The sequence below is a fragment of the Idiotropiscis lumnitzeri genome, chromosome 1 (genome assembly GCF_059441095.1).
Source record: "Idiotropiscis lumnitzeri isolate Australia: NSW breed Sydney's pygmy pipehorse chromosome 1, RoL_Ilum_1.0, whole genome shotgun sequence".
Classification (NCBI taxonomy): domain Eukaryota; kingdom Metazoa; phylum Chordata; class Actinopteri; order Syngnathiformes; family Syngnathidae; genus Idiotropiscis; species Idiotropiscis lumnitzeri.
Genome location: NC_142391.1, coordinates 34,323,775 through 34,348,740, shown reverse-complemented (window position 1 = coordinate 34,348,740; position 24,966 = coordinate 34,323,775). Strand labels below are relative to the sequence as shown.

Sequence of the window (24,966 nt, the reverse complement as noted above, 5' to 3'; positions counted from 1 at the left end):
TGCAAACAATCACATCACACAGGGCCAAATACATTCCACAGCCCCTCCCTGCCTCTATCCAGTCTGAGGTGGTCTCATGTGGGGAAAGCTCAGATTTTTTTTGTGTGTGTGTGTGTGTGGGGGGGGGGGTTGGGGCAGTGCTCCAAGCAGGGCCTGCTGAAGGAAAACCTGGTCCACATTAATATGACTTTATTGCTATACGTATAGGAGAGCCTGCGCTGGTTTACAAGAATGATCTGCGCTTCTTCAGAGACTTCACAAAGATCAATGCTCCACATTGGAGGTAGACCCCTTTAAAAAAATTCAAAGCAATAATCAAAACCATTGATTTCTGACAAATCATAATTCAGGTCAACTTTTTTTAACTTTCTTTTCGCGTAATTGGAGTAAGTGTCAACCTATACTTCCCTATTTCACCCCGTCCCAAAAGTTGAGAGTTTTCATTGAACTTCAGACTCACTGTATTAGAGGTTATAGGTGATATAATGTTTAAATTACCAAATAAAAAAAAAAAAAACATTTGTATAAGAGGACAGCGTAGATATGCAACATATGTGAGCTTATTAACAGGGTCGACATTTCTAGCAAATATTAGCATTTAATGAGTATATGGTGACCCTTCATTTCGCAATATGATTCAGTTTAGAGGCGACAGTGTACAATTTAACAAATAAAGCTGTAATTTCAAAATATTTTTTAAATAAATAAATAAATATATACAAACAAACATACATACATACAAACACACATAAACACCTCTTTTGGAGGTACCTTTACAGTATTACCTTCAATTTATTCTGAAGATGACCATTTAATGCTCCAGTGGAAATTAAAGACCCAGTGTGAAGTAATTTCAGAAAAGGAAAGCAATTACATGAAAAAAATCATGAAAAATAAAAATTCTCCTGGCAAGCGACAAACCCTGCACACAGGAAGTGAAAAAAGCGAGTCAGAAATCATCTCACAAAGCGATATTTCAAACATATGTCAGGGGATTCACGTGTTTGAAGAGTTGGAGGAAGAGGAGGTTGTTGGCATGATGTATATTGGACCATACATGTACGAGCCCAATGTTTAGAATGCCGAAAATGTTGTGCCTGTACGACCATTCACGGAGTGGAATTGAGACCCATCTAAATTGAAAGAATGGTAAGACATGCAGAATGTGGTTACTACCCATTATTGTTTGAAATTCGATGCTGTGCCGGGCTGTAAATTACGCGCGATGTGGGTCCTTTTGTTCTGCTCGCACTGAGAGCACAAGTCAAAGTGGGTTGGTGTCCTACATTGTCAAATTAGCTTCATTTTGTGATACTTTGACAATATTATTCTGTATAAATAAACAATATTTAAAGAATCATAAAATGCAAGTGAATTCCCAGTAGGATTGACTCGTGATAGTCAGTTTTCCAAGAGGACGTGGCATGTTCATTCATCAAACAAATGGAACAAGTTTTTCAAAATGTATTGTAAAACCTTTATCATAAGCAAAACGGTTGAGAAAATAGGTCTTCCTAGAGCTCGTAACAAAGAACACTCGTCGACAACAGCGCAAAATTAATTCACTTAGTGAGAACGGAACTGGTCCAATGAATATTTTTTAACTTTTGGCAACCCCTAAACAACTGTTGGCATGAATGCGAACAATGCATCGCCACACAGCACCGAGGCATTTCGCCAAAAACGCGATAACAATGGCAAAGAGCAGTTAACGGGACAATCAACAATGAATGCAGTACGTTCAGTACGATAACTGACTGGCGACTCGGCTTTCTTGAAAGGACGTCACTTGCAGAAGATTGAGAACATATACATTCTCGTTGTTAAGCGTATTTCAATGGGATTAATTTATGAATAGGTTTGTATTGTGTCAAAAAAATAAAATAAAAGTACGCTTAAAAATTGTTTTAGCAGTTAATATTCCTCAAAATATGGTTGGCCAAGTTTAACTCACACAAGGTCCTTAGCATGTGGAGTCTTGCAGCGCCCTCTTGTGGATATCTCTTTGTGAGCAGGAACTCAGCCAAAACTGGGTAAAGAAAAAGAAAAGAATTGTCAAAGTCGAAAAAACAAAACAAACCAACAGCAGCATCACTTCATAAAACACTTTAAGTGGTGGGTTCATTCTCATGTACAAGTACTAAAGCAACATGCATGCAGTCCAAGTGTGCCAAGGAGCATGAGTGCACATTGGAGTAACATTTATTTAACATTGATTAAAAAGCCCAGTGTGGTGCTGCTTATTCACGTGGCAACATTAACATTTGGGGATGCACAGTGTCTGCTGCCTTGAGAGATGCTGTCACTCAAAGGCGTTAAAGTGAAGTGCCAAGTGACCTTTACGTTGTGTGAATGCAAAGACAAGCGGTTCAACCTCAAAAGCTGAGGGGTGTTTTTTTCTTATGCTACATCCAAATGACGACTCTCGTATCTTGTTGTAACTAACTTCAACAGTCCAATTCACTTCATTCCTGTTTTTGTCTAGATTTCCCTCAAAATACCTTGGGGAGGTCTGTCTTTACCAGACTGAAAACTCATTTTAACACAGCTGACATTTCACAGGCACTCGGGGCATGAGCCAGCACGATTTAAACTGTTCTACCGAGACATTTAACGTCCAGCAGCCCTGTGGACTCTAACGAGGACATGGTCAGAGGTCAGGACACAGTTCTAGGCTCTTTACCTAATGGACCGTTGTACTGGACGTGTGAAACACCTCACTTATCACAAGTGTCAGGCCTAAGCTGGACACGTGTGCACGCTTGTCTTTGTGTCATCACCATGTGCATGTCTGAGGCGACAAGGTGAAAGGGCAAACGAGTTGGCCTCAGCATGATGGCCCAGAGGAAGGAAAAGCTCAACCTTGAAGTTCTAACTAAGACTGCGTTGCTTTACAGTAGATTCCAATGATGCCGAACAGCAATAACAAATCCTTTTCCAAAATAGATTAAAATGTTGGACCCTTAACGTACTAACTCCGACCCACTTTTAATACCAAATCTACTTTGGTCCCCCAGAGGACACTCACATGCAAAGAGAGTATTGACTGCCCTGTTTTGTGTGTGATGGCAACCTCTGAGGTATTGTGCAACTGAAGGGTCGCATTTCCCCCAAAAAACTGAAGTCAAATTAGAAATTTGTAGGACTTTAAAGGAAGGAAGTCCAGAGGGGGAGAAAAATCGTTACAATTATATGTTCTATGAGGCCTCATTAGTCTAAACATGGCATTCTGGTTAATATTGTTTTTGCAATATGAATTAAGCAGAAAATCCACTCGTTTTTTCCATCTCAGGCGGTGGCTATTTTGCCACTTACTGTCGACTGAAAATTAAATTACTGTTTCTATGAGGACTCCGGTAAGGACTAAATCACAACTTACCTGTTTTCTGAGTTTGGTCATGTGATTTTGAACACTGTGTTGTCACCTACAGTTGAAAGCAATTGGCAAAATGGCCGCCCCCTGAGGTGAATAAAAACGAGTGGATTTTGCTGCTTGATTCATATTCCATGAACACAATATTAGTCCAAATATTGAGCACCAGACCCTTTTATGCCAGTCAGTCCCCTGCCCTCAGGCCACTATCTCTGCACCATTCCTGCCTCGACCCTCAGGCCTTATTGATAAAAATATTCGGCCCCTGACCCCGTTCCGCCCCCCCCCCCCCCCCCCCCTCACAAAAGCGTCCGTGCATGATGCCGCTGCGGGAGAGATGCGAAAGGCAAAGGTTTATTTAAATATCATTAACTGGATAATTTACTACTCAAATCCGCTTACCTTATTATGGTCTTTGTTATCTCCGTCTTCTTATTAGTCTTCGCCATGAACGTGCCCAATGCAAGTAATGACACACAATTAGTGTTAGGTGGATTGGGGTATTGCACCCCCCTCGATTATATAATGGTTTGACCCAGTGCAGGTGGGAGTCACGGGTTACATGATGTCAGCATAAGGAAATACAGGCAAAAAACTAAAACTAAGCTGTTTAATTAATGAAAATAAATACACCTATTTTTGGCCAACTGTATATATTTATAACGTATGTTATACTTTTATTCATGACAACTCTGCAACAAAGCCATCAACTCATTAAACACGTGCAGCACTTTGGGTTTTCGACCAATCTTGCAAGAAGGACTGTACCCGTTCAATATCTTAGTTTTTACAGTTAATGTAACTTCTGAGGTCCAGATACCACGTGCATATGTACAAGGAAGGCCATTAGAATCACTTAGCAAACTGTACTGTACCTCAGTTTGGACGCCGCTATAAATTACTTGACATTACTTACAACAATGTAGCACAGTCGCCAAAAGTGATGAGCGAAAGCCACTACGCTTGTGCCTAATCGTTTTGTTTCTTGAAAATAGTGGCTAAAAGGGTCAGGGGGAAAATCACTATTCTAAACTCAATTAGCAAAGCTGCTGCCAGTTACACCGGGAGGTCACCAAAGACAAAAGGTGACACCTAACGGACAAAGCTGTGTACTGCATGCATATGCCTCCAGAAATGGTTAACAAACCACATCCAATACGTACTGTAAGTGTACTGTATAAGACAAATATAAAATAAGACTTTATTATTATCAAGAAGGAAACCCAACAGCATGTGCCGTCTAGCGAGTGAACAAAGCATTCAAGCATGAGTAGAAGCCTCAGGTGTTACAACACAAACATTTGCGACATCGCAGAGGAAGTTGTGAAAATGGTGAAACATATAAAAAGTTAAAAAATAAAATAAGTGCAAAATTGCTAATAAATTAGAAGTGGTAGCGTGCACACCCCCCTAATGCTGCAGGGGGGATATCACATTAAGAAACCTCTAAACCTGCTCATCAGCATTATATTCTTCATTAAGTACCATATTGAGCAGCTGTATTATTTATTATGGCATCACTGCTTCCCGTGTAACAAGCGCTGATGGTACAACGACTGTGTGAACTTTTTTTTTTTTTTTTTTAAAGTTTGAGGTTGATGAAACACTTTCACTTGTCTCGTTTGTGGTCAAGAAATGCTTGTTGAATGTTGAAGGCTGCTGCGTCACACGTCTCTGATGGAAAAATGATAAAAGAGTGGGCCTATGAACTATCAAAATACAGATGCCTCGGAAACTCTAGCATACATTTTTTTTTATAGAGAACATAAAATCGAACACAAGTGCAAAGGGTTAAATGCATGTGCCATCATGTGTAGCCCTGCAAGAACAATCACAATTCAAGTTTTTAGAAGAAGCTGCACAGAAACAACAATAGAATCACTTTTTAACAGCCCTCTGTCAATTCAACACTACTTTTCCTCTTGATCCCCATATCATCTGTAACACAGCTACACGACTCATCACTGGTCATAACATTGACACAGGCTCACCTTGTTAGTAGAGAATACTACAATGAAAAGTCACATATACGTCAAGGCTTGTAACAAGAACCACACAGAACCTAAACATCAGTGGTGCGGATGCTGTCATCATCCAGGCTAAAGGGGAACATGCAGCCAGTGTGAGACTGAGGCTGCGAACGGTGCCTCCGACGGCAGCATGCCACGTCTCCAGATGCCGTGAGGATGCCCAGTCCACTACTGGGCACGCTGGGGCACGGGGCAAAGGTTGACAAAGAGTTGGAGGATGAGGACGTGGACGACGAATTGGGGGAGGAGGAAAGTGAGGCTAACGTGGGCACGGTGCGAAAAGCGCTGTCATTGTCCTCCGGATCCAAGATGGACATCTCATTAGCAGGGATAGGTGTCCACGGCTGCCAGCCCGGTGCCACGGAGCACGACTTGACGAGAGTTGGCCGCTGCTCGACGACTCGGTGACTTCGGCTCGCAGAAGCATTGTGACTCCGATAGAGAGATGAAGCTCTTTTAAATGAAAATCCCTGTAAGGGGAAAAAAAGACACAAAATACAAAATCACTGTACAAATCCATTTTAAAAAGTGAAATAAAATGAGGCAAATTATGCACTTATAACAAAAGTCAGGGACAATGAAAGATTATCTCCCCATCATAAAATTAAGAGCGACTCCATTTGCAGCCAAGAGGTTGCACGCATACACATAATGACAGCCATGAATTGGAAAACCCCAAGCGTGTGACAAAACAACCTCCTTGGAATAGCCAAATTGTCGTCAGTATTGAGAAGAAAGACAGTGTTACCTTGGCGGGGCCTCTGAAATCCTGAATCTTCATCTCAATGTCCCTGATCCAGCCATGCATATCCTCTGGAGAGTCTGTCTGTGGACAGAAGAGGCCACACGTCAAACCATTTCAAATCATGTCCTAGAATGTCATGAACGTTTCAAACCACCCCGGCGGACATACTAGGTTCAGAGTGCATCCAAGTATTGAAGTATGTGCTTCTTACTCATTTTAATACAAACATATTAACCCATTTACATTGTTCCTATTGAAGTCTTAACTCAGATTAAAAAAAATAATAATAATTTGATGTAAATATGAATCATCCATTCAGTTTACTAAAAAATGTCTCTGTCCCGCTTCCCTTTTTTCTGACACAAAAACAAATGTGCTTATGCTTGCCATTTCTCTCAGCTGTCCTCCCATGGGAAGGAATCAACAGGATGTTATTGTTGTTATGGTAACAGATGGCTGTGTTTGCTTCACAAAAACAATCCCCAAAATGGAGTTTGCGCCACACTTCAGCAGCGGAGCATTTCAAGAAAACATCCCAAACCATGCAAACACCTGGGTACTTCCTCACAAAATGACTTGTTGGTGGTTGAGACACATCTCTTTGACTGATGCCTTATTGTGCTCTCAGATTTATATATGATCGTGCCATCACAAAAGCTTGTATGGCACTATATGAGAACGGAGGTTTACCTGGATGTAGAAGGTTCGGGATCCGGTGATGATCTCGAATAGATTGTCGCGCTGGAGGAGATCACTTACGGAAAAAAAAAATGTTGCATAATAATACACATTGTTCCATAGTCATCTCATTTGTATTCTTGTTCTCATAAACATTCATAAGGGAGTCGTTTGTTGAGTTTATTTGTATATATTTGATATTTTAGGATATATTTTAATTGACCAAATGCTAAGTGACAAAATAATTAGAGAAAAAAAAAATCCTGATTCTTTTGAGTGGCTACGTCAAAGGTTTTTGGAACTCCATCGTGGCTCGTTAAAAACTACAACAACAAGTGTGTTTACTTTACAAACACTTGACAAGATGTCAGAACATTATTTGGCAGAGCACATAATGTATGCGTCTATAATCAATTACAAGCACATGAGAAGGGTGGTGAGAGTGCAAGTTGGACTCTGCGGTCACACTGACTCACCCTGATTTGACGAGACATTCGTGAACTTTCTGAATGTCCCTGAGGGGAATAGCTCGCAGAGGCTCTTTGTCCTGATACACACGTGCACAACAGAAGTAAGAACACGGAGCAGAACTCAGATGCCAGAAACAGCGCACGTTCTCTTACCATCTCAGACTTGTAGTAACTGACCGCGTTGTTATCCAGGGTGAAAAAGCGCCTCTTCCAGCTTTTCCTCTGGAACAAAGACCACGAGAAACGTCAGTTCCTCATGCGTTGAAACAGTTTAAAAGCAGGCGAGGTGTACTCACAACATTTCCTTGCTTGACACAGTAACCGAACCTCAGCACATTAGGCTTGACGCTCTCATTCTGCAACATTATGATCGTGTTATTGGAACAACCAGGTGTTATCAAAACATCGCCTGCATGCATGTTTTTGGACAGAGCATGTTCGACTTGCGCATGACCACTACAGAAACGACAACATACAAGTTGGAGTTGTGAAATTGTGCCACTTTACCAGGATGGGCGTGTGCACCACCACGCCTCCATGGATCTCCGTCTTGTATGCTTGTTGCTTCCCCACTCCATATGCGTCGCTGATAACTGCGGCCACATCGGATCTCTGAGGTGCAGGGCCGCATTTAGGAACCTAAGTAGCGAACAATAAGAATGGTGTCACGTGCACATGCAAAAACACACAAACACAGGGAGGACATACGACTGCAAAGCATGAGCCACAACATTAGGGACACCTGCCTAATCTGCAATTGCTTGTTGTGGTATGAAAGTGGACTGCAGTTGAACATGATGCGGCTAGTAGCGCACCTGTAAGGCACTGGACCGGTTGAATAAAGTTAAAAAAAAAAAAAAAAAAAACTCAAAAGTTACAATCTTTTGCAATTTTTATGTATTAAAAGTCAAGTATTTTTATTTCTCATATGACATTTATTAATAACAAATATTGCCTAAATAGTTCATTAAAGGGCTGCTGATGGTGACAGTTTGACCGTTGAATTGATTATCTTCAGGAAATTCCTTATCAGGCATCATACATAAGTGGCATCATAAATTAAATGAAAATGTTTTGGTCACCTCATTTCATGAAAGGAAAGAAGCAAAGTTAAATAAATACCTGGCTCAATTTAAATGCACCCCAATTATCATTTGAGGGGATAATTTATGATGTAGTATAAGCCTTGGATCACATTAGACTGTGCAGGTTTTCTGTCATGTCAGGATTTAGCATAAAAATAAATGTCCCCATGCACAAGCAAGAGATGAGGAAACATTATTAGGAATAATTACATACTCCAAGTTGAACACAATATGACAAAATGTGATTTCAGGGCCTTATTGTTGGCGTCACAAAGTGGATCTAAACTAGTGTTGCAAGTGTTGGTTGATGTAGAGAGACTTGGCAGAGGAATAGAACAACAGTCAGTGAGTGGCAGTTGAAATGCCTTTTTAATGGCAGCGCTCTCCGATGAATGGCCAAACTGGTTTGAGCTGATAGAAAAAGCAACTCACATAACCACTCATTTCAACACAGGTAGGAATGAAGAGCAGACAATATGCTGCGAAGCGCGTTGATATCATGCGGCAAGCTGAAGCCTGACAAGCTCCTCAAAACAAGACAAGAACGTTGCATAAAAGCACTGCTTCTAAAAATGACTTCTCCAATAAGAGGTATGTCACTTTTGTATGCATTTGTCTGCCTATTCACCGTAGGTAAACAGACGACGGCCTTGGCATGTGCAGCCCAACATACCGCACTAGCAATCTAGCTAATAATGCAGGATTTGCCGATTTCATCTTGAATGATGAGGCAGAAAGTGGGCCCGAATTAGGAAATTCAAACAAATTTTTGTGCAAAATAAACGCTGCTGACTTCAAGAGGCAGCATACACACCACTCAGGTCACAGGACATGTATAAGCAAACAACTAAAAAAAAACAAAGAACACTAGAATTACCCTTGCACGCATAAGGATTTTTTTCTTAATCAGATTTTGTCCATTTTTTTGCAGCTCCAACACATAAAGATAAAAAATAAATAAATAAATAAATAAATCAGGCAGGGGGTTGGGGGGGGGTGTTCCAGAGTTATCGCAACCCAAATGAGGGCGGATGAGCGGCTCTAAAATTGGAGGGATTGCACATCGAGTAGGATATTTGTTTTATTTACAGCCGCTTCCTCATTCGTCAGAGAGCTTGTTTGATCCGATAAGTCACAGTTTGCCGAGTCAACTAGCTTCCCTCATGAACAAAACGATTTTCGGTCATAAATATTAAACACGTTCATTATTTAAGATTGTTTCCTCTGACTGTTTTTTTAATCGATTTTCGGGACAAATCCACTCTTAACACACCTCACATATAAGAATAATCTTGTAATACAATCTTGTAAGACAAACTGACCAAACCAAGAACTGTGAGACGGATATGACCACAGTGCCACCCTATAACACAAATAATAATAATATTGTCCAAAGTGCTTAATGTATTGAGTATCTTTAAAGAAAAGCATTTTCCAAGGAAAAAAAATAATTTTAGAGGTTTTAACTATAAAACTATAAACCACGGCATCCTACAATATAGTTTATTTGAAGCGATCTGTAATTACTAGTGCAAAGGAAAATCCCTGCAAGCAAGGTTGGCTGAAAATTACGACTGGTAATCAACAATGTTCTGTCGGAACAAATTCCAAAAGTCTGAAGATAATCACTGGAAAATAGTGCAGAACTCTTCAAAGAAAGACAAATGTGGTGTTTTTGGTGCGTGCTCCACTCACAGTAATCTTGCTGGCCTGGTTGAGAGCTGTGACCCAGTCCCTCATGTCTGTCACGTCATTGGCTTGGAGGAAGTACCTTCGTGATACTGCATTGATGACTGTGGGGATGAAAAAATAAAAATCACAAGCCGTTCCATACCTCCTTCCAATGGCTGCTTTATCTCACTTTAGCGCACGTAAAAATAATGTGTTTTTTTTTTTACAGTGTGTGACCGTGACTCAGTGTTTCCCTGAGGACTCACCAAAGCAGAACTCTGTCTTTGGCTTCTGCTTCCCTGTAGCTTCATTTACCTGACAGCAGACCACAATGATTGTCAAGTAGGCATTATTTTTGTTTTGACAAATAGATGTCAATGAAAGTAACACTCAGGAAAAAAAACATACAGTCACATATTGTGATGTGTAATAAATACACTATTCTTGTTTACTCTCTGTAAGGTGAGCTTGTTTTAATCACAGCGTAAGATTCTTGAACAGTGGTTCTAAAACCTTTTCTCCAGCCTGCTCTCCTATAAACTTTTAATAAGGTTTTGCACCCTGTAAAAAGAAGATTGAGATTAAGAAAGCAATGTAGGACTACATTTGAGGCTTTAACACCCTCCTGTAGTCACAGATCACAAACCACCAGTTCCGCAGATAGAAAATACAAATTATCCTAGTTAGAGCCATGTACTCAGAAGAAATACATTTCTGCCTTCAGTTATCTAAATGTATTGAAATCTGGTCAACAAAAGCAAAACAGTTAACATTTTTACCCATTATTACAGAGTTTAAAAAGAAAAGTGATTGTGGAGTTAGAAGTTCATATCTCTGATTGTGACTGTCCAGAGAGAAGCTGTCAGCACTGAGGCCAGATGTGATTATCTCTGCTGAAGTCAACATCTGGAATTCGTCAGAAACTCCACTGCAGTTCAACTTTGCATGTGCGTATTAGCTTCAGCTGCAGAAAGATCGGCATGTTTTTGATTGTGTGGTGCTGCATGAAGGCCGTCTCCATTACAAAAGGGTCGCAAACATTCTGTTGTCACAAAGTGAATTAACACGGTCAGTGAGGTTGGATGGCAGTAGGTACAACAAAAAAAACCTGTTGTATCCCCAGAATAACGAATTGCTTCTTGCAAGTGTATCAGTTTTATGCTTAATTGAACAGGGCCCAGATTTCACCCGGAATAAGTCAATTTGTGGGAACAGTTAAATGCGATTATCAGTGTTTTTGTTTGATAAATTGAGATCAAACCCCCGTTGCCGGTTGCAGCGGAGTAGTGCAAAAATCAATTCGACACAATCAACAGAAGTCTTAATTCATGAATTGACTCATCGATTATTATGCCCAATCAAAACTTCTTAACCCTTGTCATTCCAAATGCAAAGTAAAAAACAATAAATCCAGTGTATCCCGCTCATATGCAATATTGGTCAGTTTTGGTTGACACTATCACACCCACTAGTTTAATAATCGATTAATTTGTCAATTATTTTGTCGATTAATCAATGAAAGGGATTTTATTTCCATCCCTAAAGTCAAAAACATGACATTATTTCAATGTCAGGTTTAACCTCCTGAACATTTTCTGAACACAGACAATAAATAAAAGCAAGACAAGAGTTTATCATTCAAACAGTGCGGAAAATGTACAAACAAATTAATTCAGTTGATGGTTTGGTCCGTAACATGTCAGAAAATATGCAAGAAGGTTTATTGTTTTCCAAAGTAGAAGCAAATGTTAGATGTGGAATCAAAACAAAGATAATAAATCTGCTTTCAAGAAGCACTAAATAAATCGAAAATTATTTACACTTCAGAGGCTGAGATTTTGAGAATTTGGAGAATACAATATAAACGATCCAAACGATGAATTGATATCCTATCAAAATAATGATCAATTCATTGGATAATGGATTAGTTATCAATTAATCAATCAACATTATCTTTGTATCGTATCTGATTACATTTGTGCCCGTGTACCTAATGACTAATGAGTGTATTTCAAATTCCCACAGCGGTAGTAAATGAAAGCTAATATAGTTGTTTACCTTGGAGATATACGTTAGTCTCAAACTGCCAACAAAGCTTGCTCCACTGGGCAGGTTCTGCATGACAAACACACAGACACGCACGCACATGAACACGCACACACACACACGTCATAGGATCACAGTCCAAGGTTAACCGGGCTCATATTGGTCACTTCCTTTTGCTGTTTGTACAAGTGTGTTGTCATGCAATGATGCCCAAAGCACCTGAGGGTTGTCCATGTACCACAGCAAAGCATTCCCCTGAGTGTCCAGGATGAAGTAACGCCTCTGGAAGCGGCAGCTGTTCTCTTTCTCTTCGATATCCAGGAAGCCACACACGCGGTTCAGACGGTCCACGTACGGCATACTGCTGCTATCACATATCACTGAGGCGACACACACACACACACACACTCTCAATTGTGATGTGTGTAAAGAAGAAAACCAGAGAGAGATGCACATATAAAAGTAGGCCTCTGGTTCTCACACACAAACATGAACACACACACACACACACACCCCCACAGGAAGCGAGAGAGTGAGCATCTCACACTCAGCAGTTTTTCATGTGACGTGCTTGAGGCTGAGCAGCAGCTAAAGCCTAAGGCGAAGCTGAGGCCCTCCACCAAAGCCAAAAATTACAGACTGCACTCGAGATCTGCACACATTTCCACTGGCCAGACACCAGACTGGTGGTGATGGTGGTAGTGCTGGCGTGGGTGGCTGCGCATAGATGATAAAATGTATTCATTAACACGATGCCGTGCCTGTGAATCAGCGAAGCGTTCACCTTCGAGACTTTGGTATGCTGAAGATGTTTAGTGGTGTTAAGCACACAATGTCATCCAGCCAAAGTCAGGCGCTCACACACACAGCCAACACGCACACAGTTTTTAAGACTGAGTCAGATGAGTGGCAAGCGTTGATTCTTTGCAAATGTTGTCATCCTCAGTAAAAGGGAAGGCAAGTCAAAAAAATCTTTACAATAATATGTTCTGGGCGCCCCCACTTGTCAGAACATGTTTTTCTGATTAATATTGGGATGTGGATTAAGCAGTAACATCCACCCAGTTTTGACCATCTCAGTGGGCGGCCATTTTGCCTTGTACTTTTTTTTTTAAATTTTTTTATTTATTTTTTTTTGCGGTGCAAAAGCTTACAGCACCTGGTATTCCCAGGCGGTCTCCCATCCAAGTACTAACCAGGCCCGACCCTGCTTAGCTTCCGAGATCGGACGAGATTGGGCGTTCTCAGTGTCGTATGGCCGTAAGCCCATTTTGCCTTGTACTGCTACTTCCGGTCTACTGAAAATGACATCACAGTGCCTCAGGGCTCGGGCTTGCGAATGTCACATGACAAAAAGCCAGCAAACAGGTGAGCCGTGGTTGGTCGTCACCTGAGCCCTAAGGCACTGTGATGTCATTTTCAGTCGACAGCAAGTGGCAAAATGGCAGCCCCCTGAGATGGATAAAAATGGATTGATATTGCTGCTTAATTCTATTAATCAGAATACCGCATTTGGACTAGCGGGACTGGATAGAACATGGGCTATATAAATAAAGTTGCATTGTATTGTAGTGTATTGTTTATTGTAAAAAAAAAAAAGTTGACTTTATTTCCCTTTTAAGACATTTAGTGCTCAGTCAATTGTAATAAAAAGAAAGTAAACTGTCCTAACCCATGTAGAAAGTAAAAAAAAAAATTGGATATAATGTGTGTGAATACAACAAAGAAATGTAATGCAATACATAAGAGGGTACAAACAATGCTCAGTATCATCATCTGACCGTGTCAAATTAAGCAATAAATTATTATGTTCGGTAAGACTGAATTTAGAATGCAGCTCTTGCACCGCATGCAATTAAATTGCGTAAGCAAATGTACCTTTTTATATTGTGGCCAATTAGTGCATGAGACAAACAATCAGATATAAATGGAGGTTCAAAACAACGGTCTAGCTTTCAGTCGGGCGAGAAGACACCAATTATAAACATTGCCATTAAAATGCTGACAAGCAATCATCATGGCCAAGTGGAACTTTTGTATAGGTAGCTTTTAAAACATGAAGATGCTACATCAGTACTCCTTAGATGACACTCAGTAAATGGCTAAAAGTCTTAAAGAAAAACGCACAGCCCAAAAAGGAAAATGGCATTGCAGTAGTCGCTCTCTCTTAAACACACACACACACACCGACAAGGTGACTGGCACACATGCCACACAAATACACACAAGATTTTCAGGATCATAAAACATCTGCTTCAACCATTAAGTGGAAGAACAGGGAAGAAGTTGTGGCATTTTCCGTCAATGCGGGGAATGGACACAAACATTTCATCTAAAGCGTTATAATAACCCCAAACACCTGTTTTATTTAAGGACTTGTTCAACCGCTCCTTAGATTTTAGTGAGCCTACTGACTGGAAGCACATGTGACCTCATCAAAGTCTGGGACTAATCAGAGCAATGACAGGAAGGCCCAAAAGTGATGCAATGGAGGCAGAGATGCGCTAAAACGTAACACGAAATCTCTTCTAAAAAAATGCTCACTATTCACTTTGTTGATGTTGAAATGATTAGGGTATTTGTCAGCCAAATTCCAATTCATTTTCCTCTACTTTAAATAATTATTTTGAGTGATATTGCGTGTCTGCTAGTGCTGGTGTTTGTGGTAAATATCCATCCATCCATTATCTGAGCCGCTTCTCCTCACAAGGGTCATGGGCGTGCTGGAGCCAATCCCAGCTGTCTTCGGGCAGTAGGCGGGGTACACGCTGAACTGGTTGCTTTGAAAAGTGGGAGTACCCGGAGAAAACACACGCAGGCACGGAGAGAACATTCAACCTCCACACACCGGAGCCCGAAATCGAATCCTGCACCTACGAACTGTAAAACGGACGTACTAATCCAATCGTCCACCGTGCTGTTTGTTTTGTGAATAAAAGCTTTCAAAAAACTTCTCTGTGTGATGTCTTTCTTTGCAAATATCCCATATGACAACTTGCAGAACTACAGGTATTAACGAATTGATTATTGGCCAAGATATGTACAAATTTGTTTTTATGGCCAAATTTAGCAGTTTTGGCATTTAATCAAGAGCATTTTGTTTTACAGAACTGACTGTATTCATTTAAAATGGATTATTATGTCAACTACCGGTTCTCAAAACTACCATCATAGACTTATGACCATTCGTTGAACATGTTGATCATTTTATTCGTGAACATTCTATTCTTTTTGTCAAGTAAAAAAACTACCTTGCAAAAATCACGTGAAATTTAATCCTCTTGTAATTTTACTCTGCCGCAGCCACACTTGAATTGAATTGAAGAAGAAAGTTGTGATTGAGGTCTATTAATTAATATATAGTAACTTGTTTTTCACAGATTGGATGTCTCTTTGAGTATCGTTATATTACCTGTGTATTCGTCCCTAGAGTGTGTGTGCATAAATATTCATTATTTGAAGGAATATCCCACTCGAGGTCAACGCAAATTTCCTGTTAGAATGTCGATGGGATTTGACATTAACTTTAACATGATCACTGAAAATGTTTTAAAATCAAACTTCTTGGATTTAAATACGTAATTTGTGTACTTCTGGGAGTGTATCTTGTTCAGTTTCACAAGTTAACTCCTACTGGGGTGTCATTAAACAGCTTCAAGGATGCTCAGGGAGGGCCGAAGCAGAAAAACGTCGCACGCGTGCCGCTTGCAAGCAAAACGGTTCATTCGGTTTACTTTCACAATGTTGGAAACTTGCAAACGCACCACACCCAATTTGCACATTAGTCGAGAGAAAACTAACTGCAAATCACTGTTAAATTTCAATTCATTGGTCTCGCATGTGTGCACCCCTGACTATACACACAAATGTATTGGATGTGGAAGGAAATACCAAAGTGGTCAAGCCCCACCTTCTAGCGCTATAAGTTTAAACTCAGTTGACGCGATGTTGGAGATTTAGTGCATTCGTAGTGACAAGTTGTTACTTTAAAAAGTGTTGTATTTGAGTGGAACCCGTGCCATGTTGATTAAACACATTTTCATCACAATTGGAAGATACTCGGTGTCAGCAAGTACTCAAATGTAAGTACTTGTACTCGTACTCTGTCTGAAAAAAGTTGACATCCCGAGTGTCAATCGGAAGGTGTAACCTTCATGCGAGTTTGGGCTGTCAATATATTTCTTCTTTAGAATTGATTTCACAGTTCAACCACAAATTCGAATCACAGATGGTTTTGTGTGTCCCTAAACATATTTTTGATGCTGATTTAAAAATATTCCACTACTGTTTTGCAATACATTATTTTGACAAATTTATTTTTTTTCTTGTTAAGTTTGACCTACAAATACTTGCACAATAAGGATTTTACCATGTGTTGGAATTTATAGGTCAAATATTTTAAAAAAATATTCCACCTGTTGCCAAACCTGTCCTCAATTCAGAACGATAACTGAATACATTAATAAATTACATCATATATTACAGAATTGTTATTATGATTTTTGTCATTATAAAAACCTGAGGTGCTAGAGAAAATAATTTCTCTGATTTGGAATAAGCGCAAAAAAATTCATCTGGAAAATCTTTAATAAAAAAAAATGTAGTTAACATTTATTGACCAGTCTAATTCTATAAATTATTCCATTGATTAATTGGATAATCAGATAAAACAGTATTTTGCATTAAAGTGTATTACCAAACACATTTTCCAATTACTTATTATTAACCAATTATTGTTGTTTATTAGGTATTCTTTCGAAATAAAAAAAAAAGATAATTGGTCTGCTTTCATAAAGGACTACAGAAATCAAGAGGCTGAAATCATAGGATTTGGACAATGTTAATTCAAACAATGGCTCTAAGCGATCATTATTATAAGTTTGACACCTCGAATGGAAGTTACTGGTTGCATCACATTCCTCCCCTTTACAACCATATGCAAAATGGCTTTGATTTTACGGTCCCATTACGTGAATCATGTTAGGTATCATCAGCCTTGTCACATAATTGAATCGACTTTACTCATAAAACCGGGGTGTCAGATTGCCCAAGGAATTAAAATTCAGGGTAGGTAGGATGGATTTGTTTTCTTTTGTTACGAGTGCTGTCAAGCACTTTATGTGTGAGTGTTTTTTAAGGCAGGTGAAATTAATAATTTCTTTACAATAACATCTTCGATGTTGCCCCACTAGTCTAAACACAGCATTCTGATTAATATTGCGTTTGTGGAATATGAATTAAGCTGTAAAAGCTGCCCGCGTTCCTCCATCTCATCAGGCGGCCATTTTGCCACTTGCTGTCGACTGAAATTGACCACATCAGCTCAAGGCTCAGGTAAGCACCAGTCATGACCAAATTCTGAAAACAGGTGAGCCGTGATTGGTTGTTACCTGAGCATTGCGTTACCGTGATGTCATTTTCCATCGACGGGAAGTGGCTAAATGGCCACCTCCCTGAGATGGATAAATACGGGTGGATTTTGCTTCATATTCAACAAACGCAAAATGAAACCAAATGTCATGTTTAGACTAGTGAAGGCAAATAGTACATATTATTGCAAATACTTTTTGGGGTTGACTTCCCCTTTAAGCATGAAGCACGCTATATAAAGTATTGATTGGATGATAGTGTCAGATTATAAAATGAGTGATATCCCAAAAAGCACTTGAGTTGTTCCACCCCAAACTCATCAGATCATACATAAATAAAATTGTATTGTATTTATTGGACTTGCTGTCTGCACTGGGGCCCTAAAACAAAAGGTTCTTCCCCAAAATTGTTCCCATGAAGCTGTAAATTTAAAATTGTCTAAAATATTTAGTAAAATGAAGAATTAAGAGTACTGGGACTAGCCCAAGTACAGATTGATCATTTTTTTTGGTGAACAGATTACTTTATCCATAGTGTCAGATGGCAGCCATTGTGTTTACACACCCCTTTCCTGTGCCAACTTGATTTCCATGAAGCATTGGTACACTCTGGCACTAAAGTAAAGATAAATATGTGGCGTACTAACAGGAAGTACAAGTTGGGTCATTTTGGCGCGTGCGTGCACAACGTGACGATGATGATGATGATGAGAATGATGATGGTGTTGGTGGCACTAATGCTGTTGATGATGCTCATAGTGATGATGACAACTTTTAACGCCATCGAGCACACTTTATTCAACAACACCTGACACGCTCGTATCGACACACACACACGCACTCACCCCCACGCGTGCACGCACTAGCACTAATGTAAAAGTTCCAGTGTGTGGACTCACCCGCTTCGCAGTCTTGTCCCAACACAGCCAGCACTCTGGACCGCTACGAAGCACACTTGTGACACCAATAAACCAACATAGCGGTAGCCAACCAGTTTTCAAAACAACTTTTTGGAGGTCGCTCGTGCACCAGAAGACCCCTACCCGCCCTGCCTATTCGTTCGTGTGATCGGATAACAGTAAAGTCTTCTTCTTGTTCGTCTTTCCGGGTTGGACGTTCGTTATTAGAATAAAACCATCCCCGGATGTGATCCCCCGCCTCCTCCTCCGCCTCCTCCTTTGCACTGCTCATATGAGGAACTACCACACTCAAATCATCGACTAAATTGTGCGTTCTTTAACCTCAAGCCTGTATTTCAACGGGATAACCTGTGTAACCGCTGTCTACATGCATTTTTGTTGTGATAGCAGCTGACCAAGCGTGCAGAATGTGCGCGCTCGTTTATCTATTGTTGACGCTACCCAAGTAGGTCAAGCACCAACACACTGCAGCGTTTCCCAACCGGGAGCCAAGGCACGTATTTTACATAAGAAAAAAAAAACTCACGGCACTCAACTGTCACAAAAAGGGGATACATCAATATGTACCTTCTGCCATCTAGTGGAAGAGTATTTATGTTATTCTGCCTGTCACTATACGTCGATGGCAAAAATAAAAAAGATTTATTGGCACAATATATTTTTCGGACCAATCACACAAATTTTTTACCATTTTTAAAATAAGAGATGCAAGTAAACATTTCTAGATATATTTTTTTATATTACAAAATGTGCCCCAATTTATTTCTCTCGCACATCATATTTTCATAATAATAACGATAATATATAATGAAGTAAAATATCTAGTCATATTTACGAATTAAGGATTAGGTTCAGCAACAGATGGATTCTTAGTCGTCGCTAAAAATTACGGATGGGAAAATCTGTATTGAGCAAGATTTTATAGGTCAAACAAAAAAATAAAAATATCTGAAAAACCTATTGTGTTCAACAAAAAAAGCAAAATATTTTTTAAAATGAGCATAAAAAATAGGTGCACGTAAAGCCATCTCAGACAGATCAAAATGTGCTCTTGACCAGTGTTTTTTTTTCTTATGTAGTTTGAAACTGAGTGAAACAGTAACATTCTCATGCTGAGTGAACAGTTCATAAAAAAGAGATACAGTACACATTGATATAATTGGGAAATTGTGATTTTTATTATCATTTATATCACTATTAAGCAGTGAGAAAAGTGGAAATGCTTGATTTTGCCTTGGCACACCATCACAATAGTTTGGAAATGAAACAAGATGCGGTTTAAGTGTCGCGTTTTAAATTGGTTACGTTTTAGCATAAAATATAAAAAAATGTGGCATTTTTCATTTTGGAATTACTAAGAGAATAACTCAAGCTCCAGGGGATATGCACACATTGTCAGAACATTATTCAGCCCTGAAAAAAATGACTTTGGGTAAAACATCTGGCGAACATAGTTTTGTGAATTAAAGCTGAAATTCTCCATGAGACACATCCTGTGTGTTTGATTTAATCATTGTGGTGGTTGATAAAGGCAAAATCGGTGCTAGGCGGGTCTTGTATGGAGATTTCAGAACTATAGCCATCAATAGCGGGACTGAATGGTGAGCAAAGTCAGCATTCTCCTAATTTAGATGTATTTACTAATTTTTTACAGCTGTTGAACTGTACCAAGGTAGCAACAGTGTTTTTGTGTTCGCCAAAGTATTTAGCATTACGACCGGCCACCTGATTGCCATGTACCGCAAAATGTGAGAGGGCTGCATCCAGCAACCTCTGCGGTGAAACGCCAGCGACTAAAGACTGACGCGCATTTGGTCTGAACGTAGCAATAATTATCTCAAGGGGGCAGCCATTTTAAATGACAAAATGGCCGCCCCCTGAAATGGCTAAAAAAGAAATGGATTTTGCTGTTCAGCTCATATCCCACAAACGTAATATTAATCAGAATGCCATGTTTTGACTAATGAAGGCAAATAGAACATTTTATTGCAAACAATTTTTGGTTGACTTTTTGTTGACTTCCTCATTAAGTACACTACAGGTTGATGAATACTTGAGTCACATGATTTAAATTCGCAAACAGAGAATACATGGAGGCTCCTTGTGTTGAATTAAATCTTTGACCATTCGAACAAACCTCATGCCGGCTACGCTCCTCATTTCATACTTGCTCATCTTTTGGTGAGCGAAGAGCTACGAGTGCCTCTATAAGAGGAAGTGGTAGCACATCATATGACCTGATTGGGGCCTCAGATCCACCTCAGTGATTTCATATCCTGTCACTTTAAGTTTATGCCGCTTCCTCAAGTTTCCACAGACACTTTGTCTCGACTGCATGTATATGAATGCCTTATGTCCGCGTTTCTTTCCTCGGGCCGTTCTGCGTCAACAGGGTTGTAAAATGTTACACTAGGACAATCTGGTGCATTATATATAGTCAAATGCGTAGAAAAGTAGGTTGTCACTGTATTTTTTTATTTACACAAGCTGACATGAAACAAATATAAATAAAATGAAATGAAAGCACTAAACGCAGTACGGCAACTATATTGAGGGGGAAGAAACACCCATTATTCATGATCAACACAAACTTGATCATGTTTCGCATTATATTGCTTATTGGCTGAAAGTACACACCACGAAAATAAGTGACAGACCTGCACCAAGGCTCAAACAGTGGTCACCTGCAGCTTCTATAATATTAAGAGAAAAAATAAGAAACATTAAAAAAACATCCCTAGCAAAAGAAATTCAAAAGTGACTTAGCTAATGAGATTTAAGTGCAATATACGTACTTAATGTAAGAATATGGGATTTCCTCCTCCTCACAATGTCAATGATTTAACAATCAGATAAATATCAATATGCAACACTTTATTTCTGTAAATCTCTGCAGGTATTCACATATTCAAATGATCACTTCCACAATTTTCCTTGGAATTCACAATGTCCATAATGGGGGAGCTCATTTTAGAACAGGCCTGCTGGCTACTCCTTGGGGTCAAACTGTTACAAACGGGCACCGTATTGGTGAACTCTGGTCTCGACCATGTAAAATTAGAAATCAAACGCAAATTTTAATCATGTGGAAATGTGTTTTTATATTATATATAAAATTGGATTATTGATTATTGAATTTTTTTGATATGGCCTTTTTATGTGATGATTATTTTACCTGTTATACTGCGCTTCAGTGTTGTTGGCGAGGCCGACTGAGGACTCGAGTTGAGAATTAGCGCTGACTATAAACAAAAAGATTGGATTTCACTAAGAATACGAAAATTATGTAATATATTACATGTTATTAACATCGGATTGTAAAAATATTGTAGCCTCTAAAAGATAATAACAAATGTTTCATGTTGTGAATGTGCAGATTATTACTAGTATCAAATCTGCATTTAAAATAAAAATCCAGGTTTTAAAATGAAAGAACCCAAGAAATGTGGATGGAAAACAACCTTGTTGAGGTAACAATGATCTGACTAGGCTTGGAAACTGTCATTAAAAATAACAACTTAGACCACACTCTTCAAATGCCTAACCACAAGAATGCAGCAACTCATCCTTAACATTCAAGAGGTTGTAAAAAGAAATCTCTGTGGGGCACTGCAGAAAGAGCTTGGTGGTGCTGGCCAAATTGCGTGATAAGAGAATTACCGAAGGTGAACGCATAATAAACTGTGGTGTTGGAGTGTTTACATATGGCTAAAGGCTACACGCAGAAAGACGGCACTGAGCAGCAGGACGGGGTTGCAGGACAGAGCCGCCGTGCCACTGTGGTGCTGGTTTCCTTGGCTGTGGCTCCTGTGCGGGCCGTTACAGTTGTCACCATAACAACACTCCATCTTGGCACCGGAGTTGCTGCCGTGAGCTTTGTCACAGAAAGCCTTGTAGGTGCATGACTTGAGCACAGTGTCTGAAAAAGAAGTGGCATAAAGTACACAATTCCAGATTTTCCATAGAAGGACATTCATGTGTGTTGCTCACGATTGGTCGCTGAACTGGTCAAATTTCAAATCCAACTGATTAAGAAACAGTCTCAGCGCTATAAGAATTTAGTTAACATGGCCCAGCATTAAATCAGTAGTAAAGTTCCTGGGCAGCACATGGAGGCTGAGATCTGATTGGACAAAAAAAAAGCAGCATCCATGTTTACAAATTTGAACTGGAATGGGGCTCGGAGAAAAATTCCTGGAGCTTGTCCTTGCCCCGTACTACAAACATGATGTAACTCAGACACTCAGCCTGACTCCTAACATGTACGTGCATGTGCATATTTGTGTATTTACTGACGGGGTCCAGTGATGGTGGCACAGGCATCAGCGTACTGCGGGCAGGAGGCGGAGCCTTGTTTGTTGCAGTCATCCTCGCTGGATGCTGCACATGTGTGGCATTTGAGGGCAGCGCCTTTGCAGACAGAACAGGGGACAACAGCTGATTTGAAACTAAGCATGCACACTTCATTGGATGCACAAACTAATGAGTTTGCTTTTTTATAAACATTAAACATTCTCATATTGTTAAAAGAAGAACTGATTTCATTTTCGTCTAATTAGATATCATCAGATAGTGCACGTTTACCCGCTGAAGTGGCCAGTGTATATTTGCAGTCTAATTACATATACACACACAAACAAACATTCTCAAAACGTCACAACAAAAATTCTGCCCAGGAGCTCCTTGTTCCAGTAGCGTTTGCGAAGCCCTGTGGCCAGAACTTGAGCAGTGTATATTCCACGGAGATTATAACGGCAAAGACGTACAACTAATATCTGTATTTGAATGTGGTTTTACAAAAAGTGCAGATGACTTTAGAATCTTCCAACCAAGGGTCAATTAAGTCAAAAAAGGTGAAATTTACTGAAAGTCACAATTTGGTAAATTTGATGTTTTTTCACAATTTCTTTATAAATTGTTGACCAATGAAAAGGGTTGAAAATGCCTTGCTCGCTTTGATGATTAAATATTGATGGTAGAACAAACATGCTAGTTTTGGGTTCTCCTAAAAAGTCTTTGAAAAGTGACTTTAATATACCTTAGTCGTTGTACAGCTTCGGTAAAACTGTGTAATATTGCCACCCAAAATACCTCAATGTCCTCAACCACAGACAACAAAAGCAAGCACACCGACTAGTGAAACTTTCTGAAGTTCGCCTAATTCGCTTTGTCTCCTCCATGGTGTTTTTTTCATTTGGGTTACAATGCCTCAACTGTGAACTGAGATCAGCTTTGTAAGGATAGAAAAAGAAATCATTGTTGCTCTTCATAAAGACGGACAAGAACACCTGTCAGTGCTCACACGGTGCATCAAGTTCATCTTCATGGCTGAAACAGAAGGATGTCTCTTCAAAAGATGATGCACAAGAAAACCAGCACACAGTTTTGCTGAAGACAAGCAGACTAAAGACAAAGATGACTTGAACCATGTCCGGTGATCTGATGAGCCCAAGATAAACTTTGGTTCACATTGTGTCAAGCATAGTGATGGGAAAGTGTTGCCAGCAGCAGTTCAGAACTATGAATGTCAAGAAATAATTTGACTTATTGAGCCACATGAGCCTTTCATTTTGGAAAATGGGCGGCTCCCAGATGGCAGCTGTTTTGAAAGTGATTGGCTGACCAAGCACATCGCCAGATTTAAACTATTCAGCCTCTGTGGAGCAGCATCTCCCAAAAGATGTAGGAGCAAGAAGTTTCAACCCATTATTTCGCCAATTTCTGTTCCAAGAAGACATGTAAAATTTACAAAAATGAGAGTTGTTCTAGACTTGACATATTATCCGAACGTGGTGAGCTAAAGTTCCAATGAAAAATGTTTATTTCTAGCAATGTTAGCAATACCAGTGAAAAGCCTCGGCGATGTGCACCCTCGCTTGCTTCCAACTGCCACAGAGAAATCAAAACTTACTGTGGCCAGCCAGAGAGAGGACCAGCAGCAGGACAAAAGGAGCCTTCATGGTAGCAGACAATGGGTCCAGCGAGCGAGGGAGATGAGAATAGGCAATGACAGAGATGGTGGGGATGTCCAAGTTGGTCGCATTAGACATTAGGAAGCATTAAAGTCTAATCTCTCTAATCTCAATTTATGCTGCACAGCCAGAAGCCTGCACTAATTGACTTAGCAGAACAAGGTTCAACATGTTTTGTTTTTGTGGACCTATAGTGACAGTTTTCAAAGGTAAATGTTCCAAAGAACATGTGAGGTCGTGTCTAATAGAATACATTACTGCTATGGAGGTCAAAGCGGTGACGTATTGTGCATACAGATAACACAAACTGGGAATGCAAATTGTCAATACGACGCTTGTGTCACTCAGGTCACCCACACCAAAACAAACTGAATTTTTGTTGCAATTTTCAAGATAATGAATTAATTTGCCTACATTCTTATTCTAAATACAATTTTAAAAATAATGTCTTTTACTCACCATTGATATGACTCAATGTATGTTTTACAAGAAACTGCACATTTAATTACTTTAAAAAAATCACTTGTTTCCCATGAAATAATTTAGGTTTTTTTTAACCAAAAGTACATACCGTACATTGTAAGGCTCCAACATCTCAACATCAAAT

General features: G+C 39.7%; 2 protein-coding genes, 1 long non-coding RNA gene and 1 other non-coding gene across 5 annotated transcripts; all 4 read right to left on the bottom strand.

The window, feature by feature from the left end:
- Positions 1-732: 732 nt before the first annotated feature.
- On the bottom strand, positions 733-3,604 carry LOC148344364 (uncharacterized). Its single transcript, XR_015843292.1, has 3 exons — positions 3,380-3,604; positions 1,955-2,029; positions 733-922 (listed from the first exon to the last, which is right to left on the bottom strand). It is a non-coding gene; the product is annotated as an uncharacterized LOC148344364 (long non-coding RNA).
- A 956-nt stretch (positions 3,605-4,560) lies between these two features.
- On the bottom strand, positions 4,561-18,868 carry plekha2 (pleckstrin homology domain containing A2). Its single transcript, XM_088297217.1, has 12 exons — positions 18,367-18,868; positions 12,318-12,478; positions 12,111-12,167; positions 10,319-10,367; positions 10,077-10,174; positions 7,804-7,935; positions 7,593-7,652; positions 7,450-7,518; positions 7,303-7,373; positions 6,839-6,902; positions 6,152-6,229; positions 4,561-5,873 (listed from the first exon to the last, which is right to left on the bottom strand). The coding sequence occupies exons 2-12, from the start codon at positions 12,456-12,458 to the stop codon at positions 5,436-5,438; spliced, it is 1,257 nt and encodes a 418-aa protein (XP_088153343.1). The 5' UTR covers positions 12,459-12,478; positions 18,367-18,868; the 3' UTR covers positions 4,561-5,435.
- On the bottom strand, positions 13,246-13,364 carry LOC148344363 (5S ribosomal RNA). Its single transcript, XR_015847056.1, has one exon. It is a non-coding gene; the product is annotated as a 5S ribosomal RNA (ribosomal RNA).
- Positions 18,869-20,841: 1,973 nt separating the features above from the next.
- Positions 20,842-24,452, bottom strand: LOC148344361 (uncharacterized). 2 transcript variants are annotated; one of them, XM_088297205.1, is made up of 3 exons: positions 24,299-24,452; positions 22,684-22,797; positions 20,842-22,306 (listed from the first exon to the last, which is right to left on the bottom strand). In XM_088297205.1, the coding sequence occupies exons 1-3, from the start codon at positions 24,435-24,437 to the stop codon at positions 22,086-22,088; spliced, it is 474 nt and encodes a 157-aa protein (XP_088153331.1). In that variant the 5' UTR covers positions 24,438-24,452; the 3' UTR covers positions 20,842-22,085. The 2 variants fall into 2 exon arrangements, with proteins under 2 accessions (XP_088153331.1, XP_088153323.1); XM_088297197.1 differs by having other exon boundaries at positions 22,684-22,824; positions 24,299-24,444.
- Positions 24,453-24,966: the final 514 nt, after the last annotated feature.

What these genes read in the sequence shown, in the direction of transcription:
- LOC148344361 (XM_088297197.1), bottom strand. Translation starts at nt 24,437, where the DNA reads ATGTCTAATGCGACCAACTTGGACATCCCCACCATCTCTGTCATTGCC. An exon ending in CCTCTCTCTGGCTGGCCACA is followed by an intron (nt 22,825 to 24,298) that starts GTAAGTTTTGAT and finishes GTTTCAAATCAG; the next exon opens with CTGTTGTCCCCTGTTCTGTC. An exon ending in TGCCACCATCACTGGACCCC is followed by an intron (nt 22,307 to 22,683) that starts GTCAGTAAATAC and finishes CTTCTTTTTCAG; the next exon opens with ACACTGTGCTCAAGTCATGC.
- plekha2 (XM_088297217.1), bottom strand. Translation starts at nt 12,458, where the DNA reads ATGCCGTACGTGGACCGTCTGAACCGCGTGTGTGGCTTCCTGGATATC. An exon ending in TGGTGCACACGCCCATCCTG is followed by an intron (nt 7,653 to 7,803) that starts GTAAAGTGGCAC and finishes ATAATGTTGCAG; the next exon opens with AATGAGAGCGTCAAGCCTAA. An exon ending in ATTTCAGAGGCCCCGCCAAG is followed by an intron (nt 5,874 to 6,151) that starts GTAACACTGTCT and finishes TTCCCCTTACAG; the next exon opens with GGATTTTCATTTAAAAGAGC.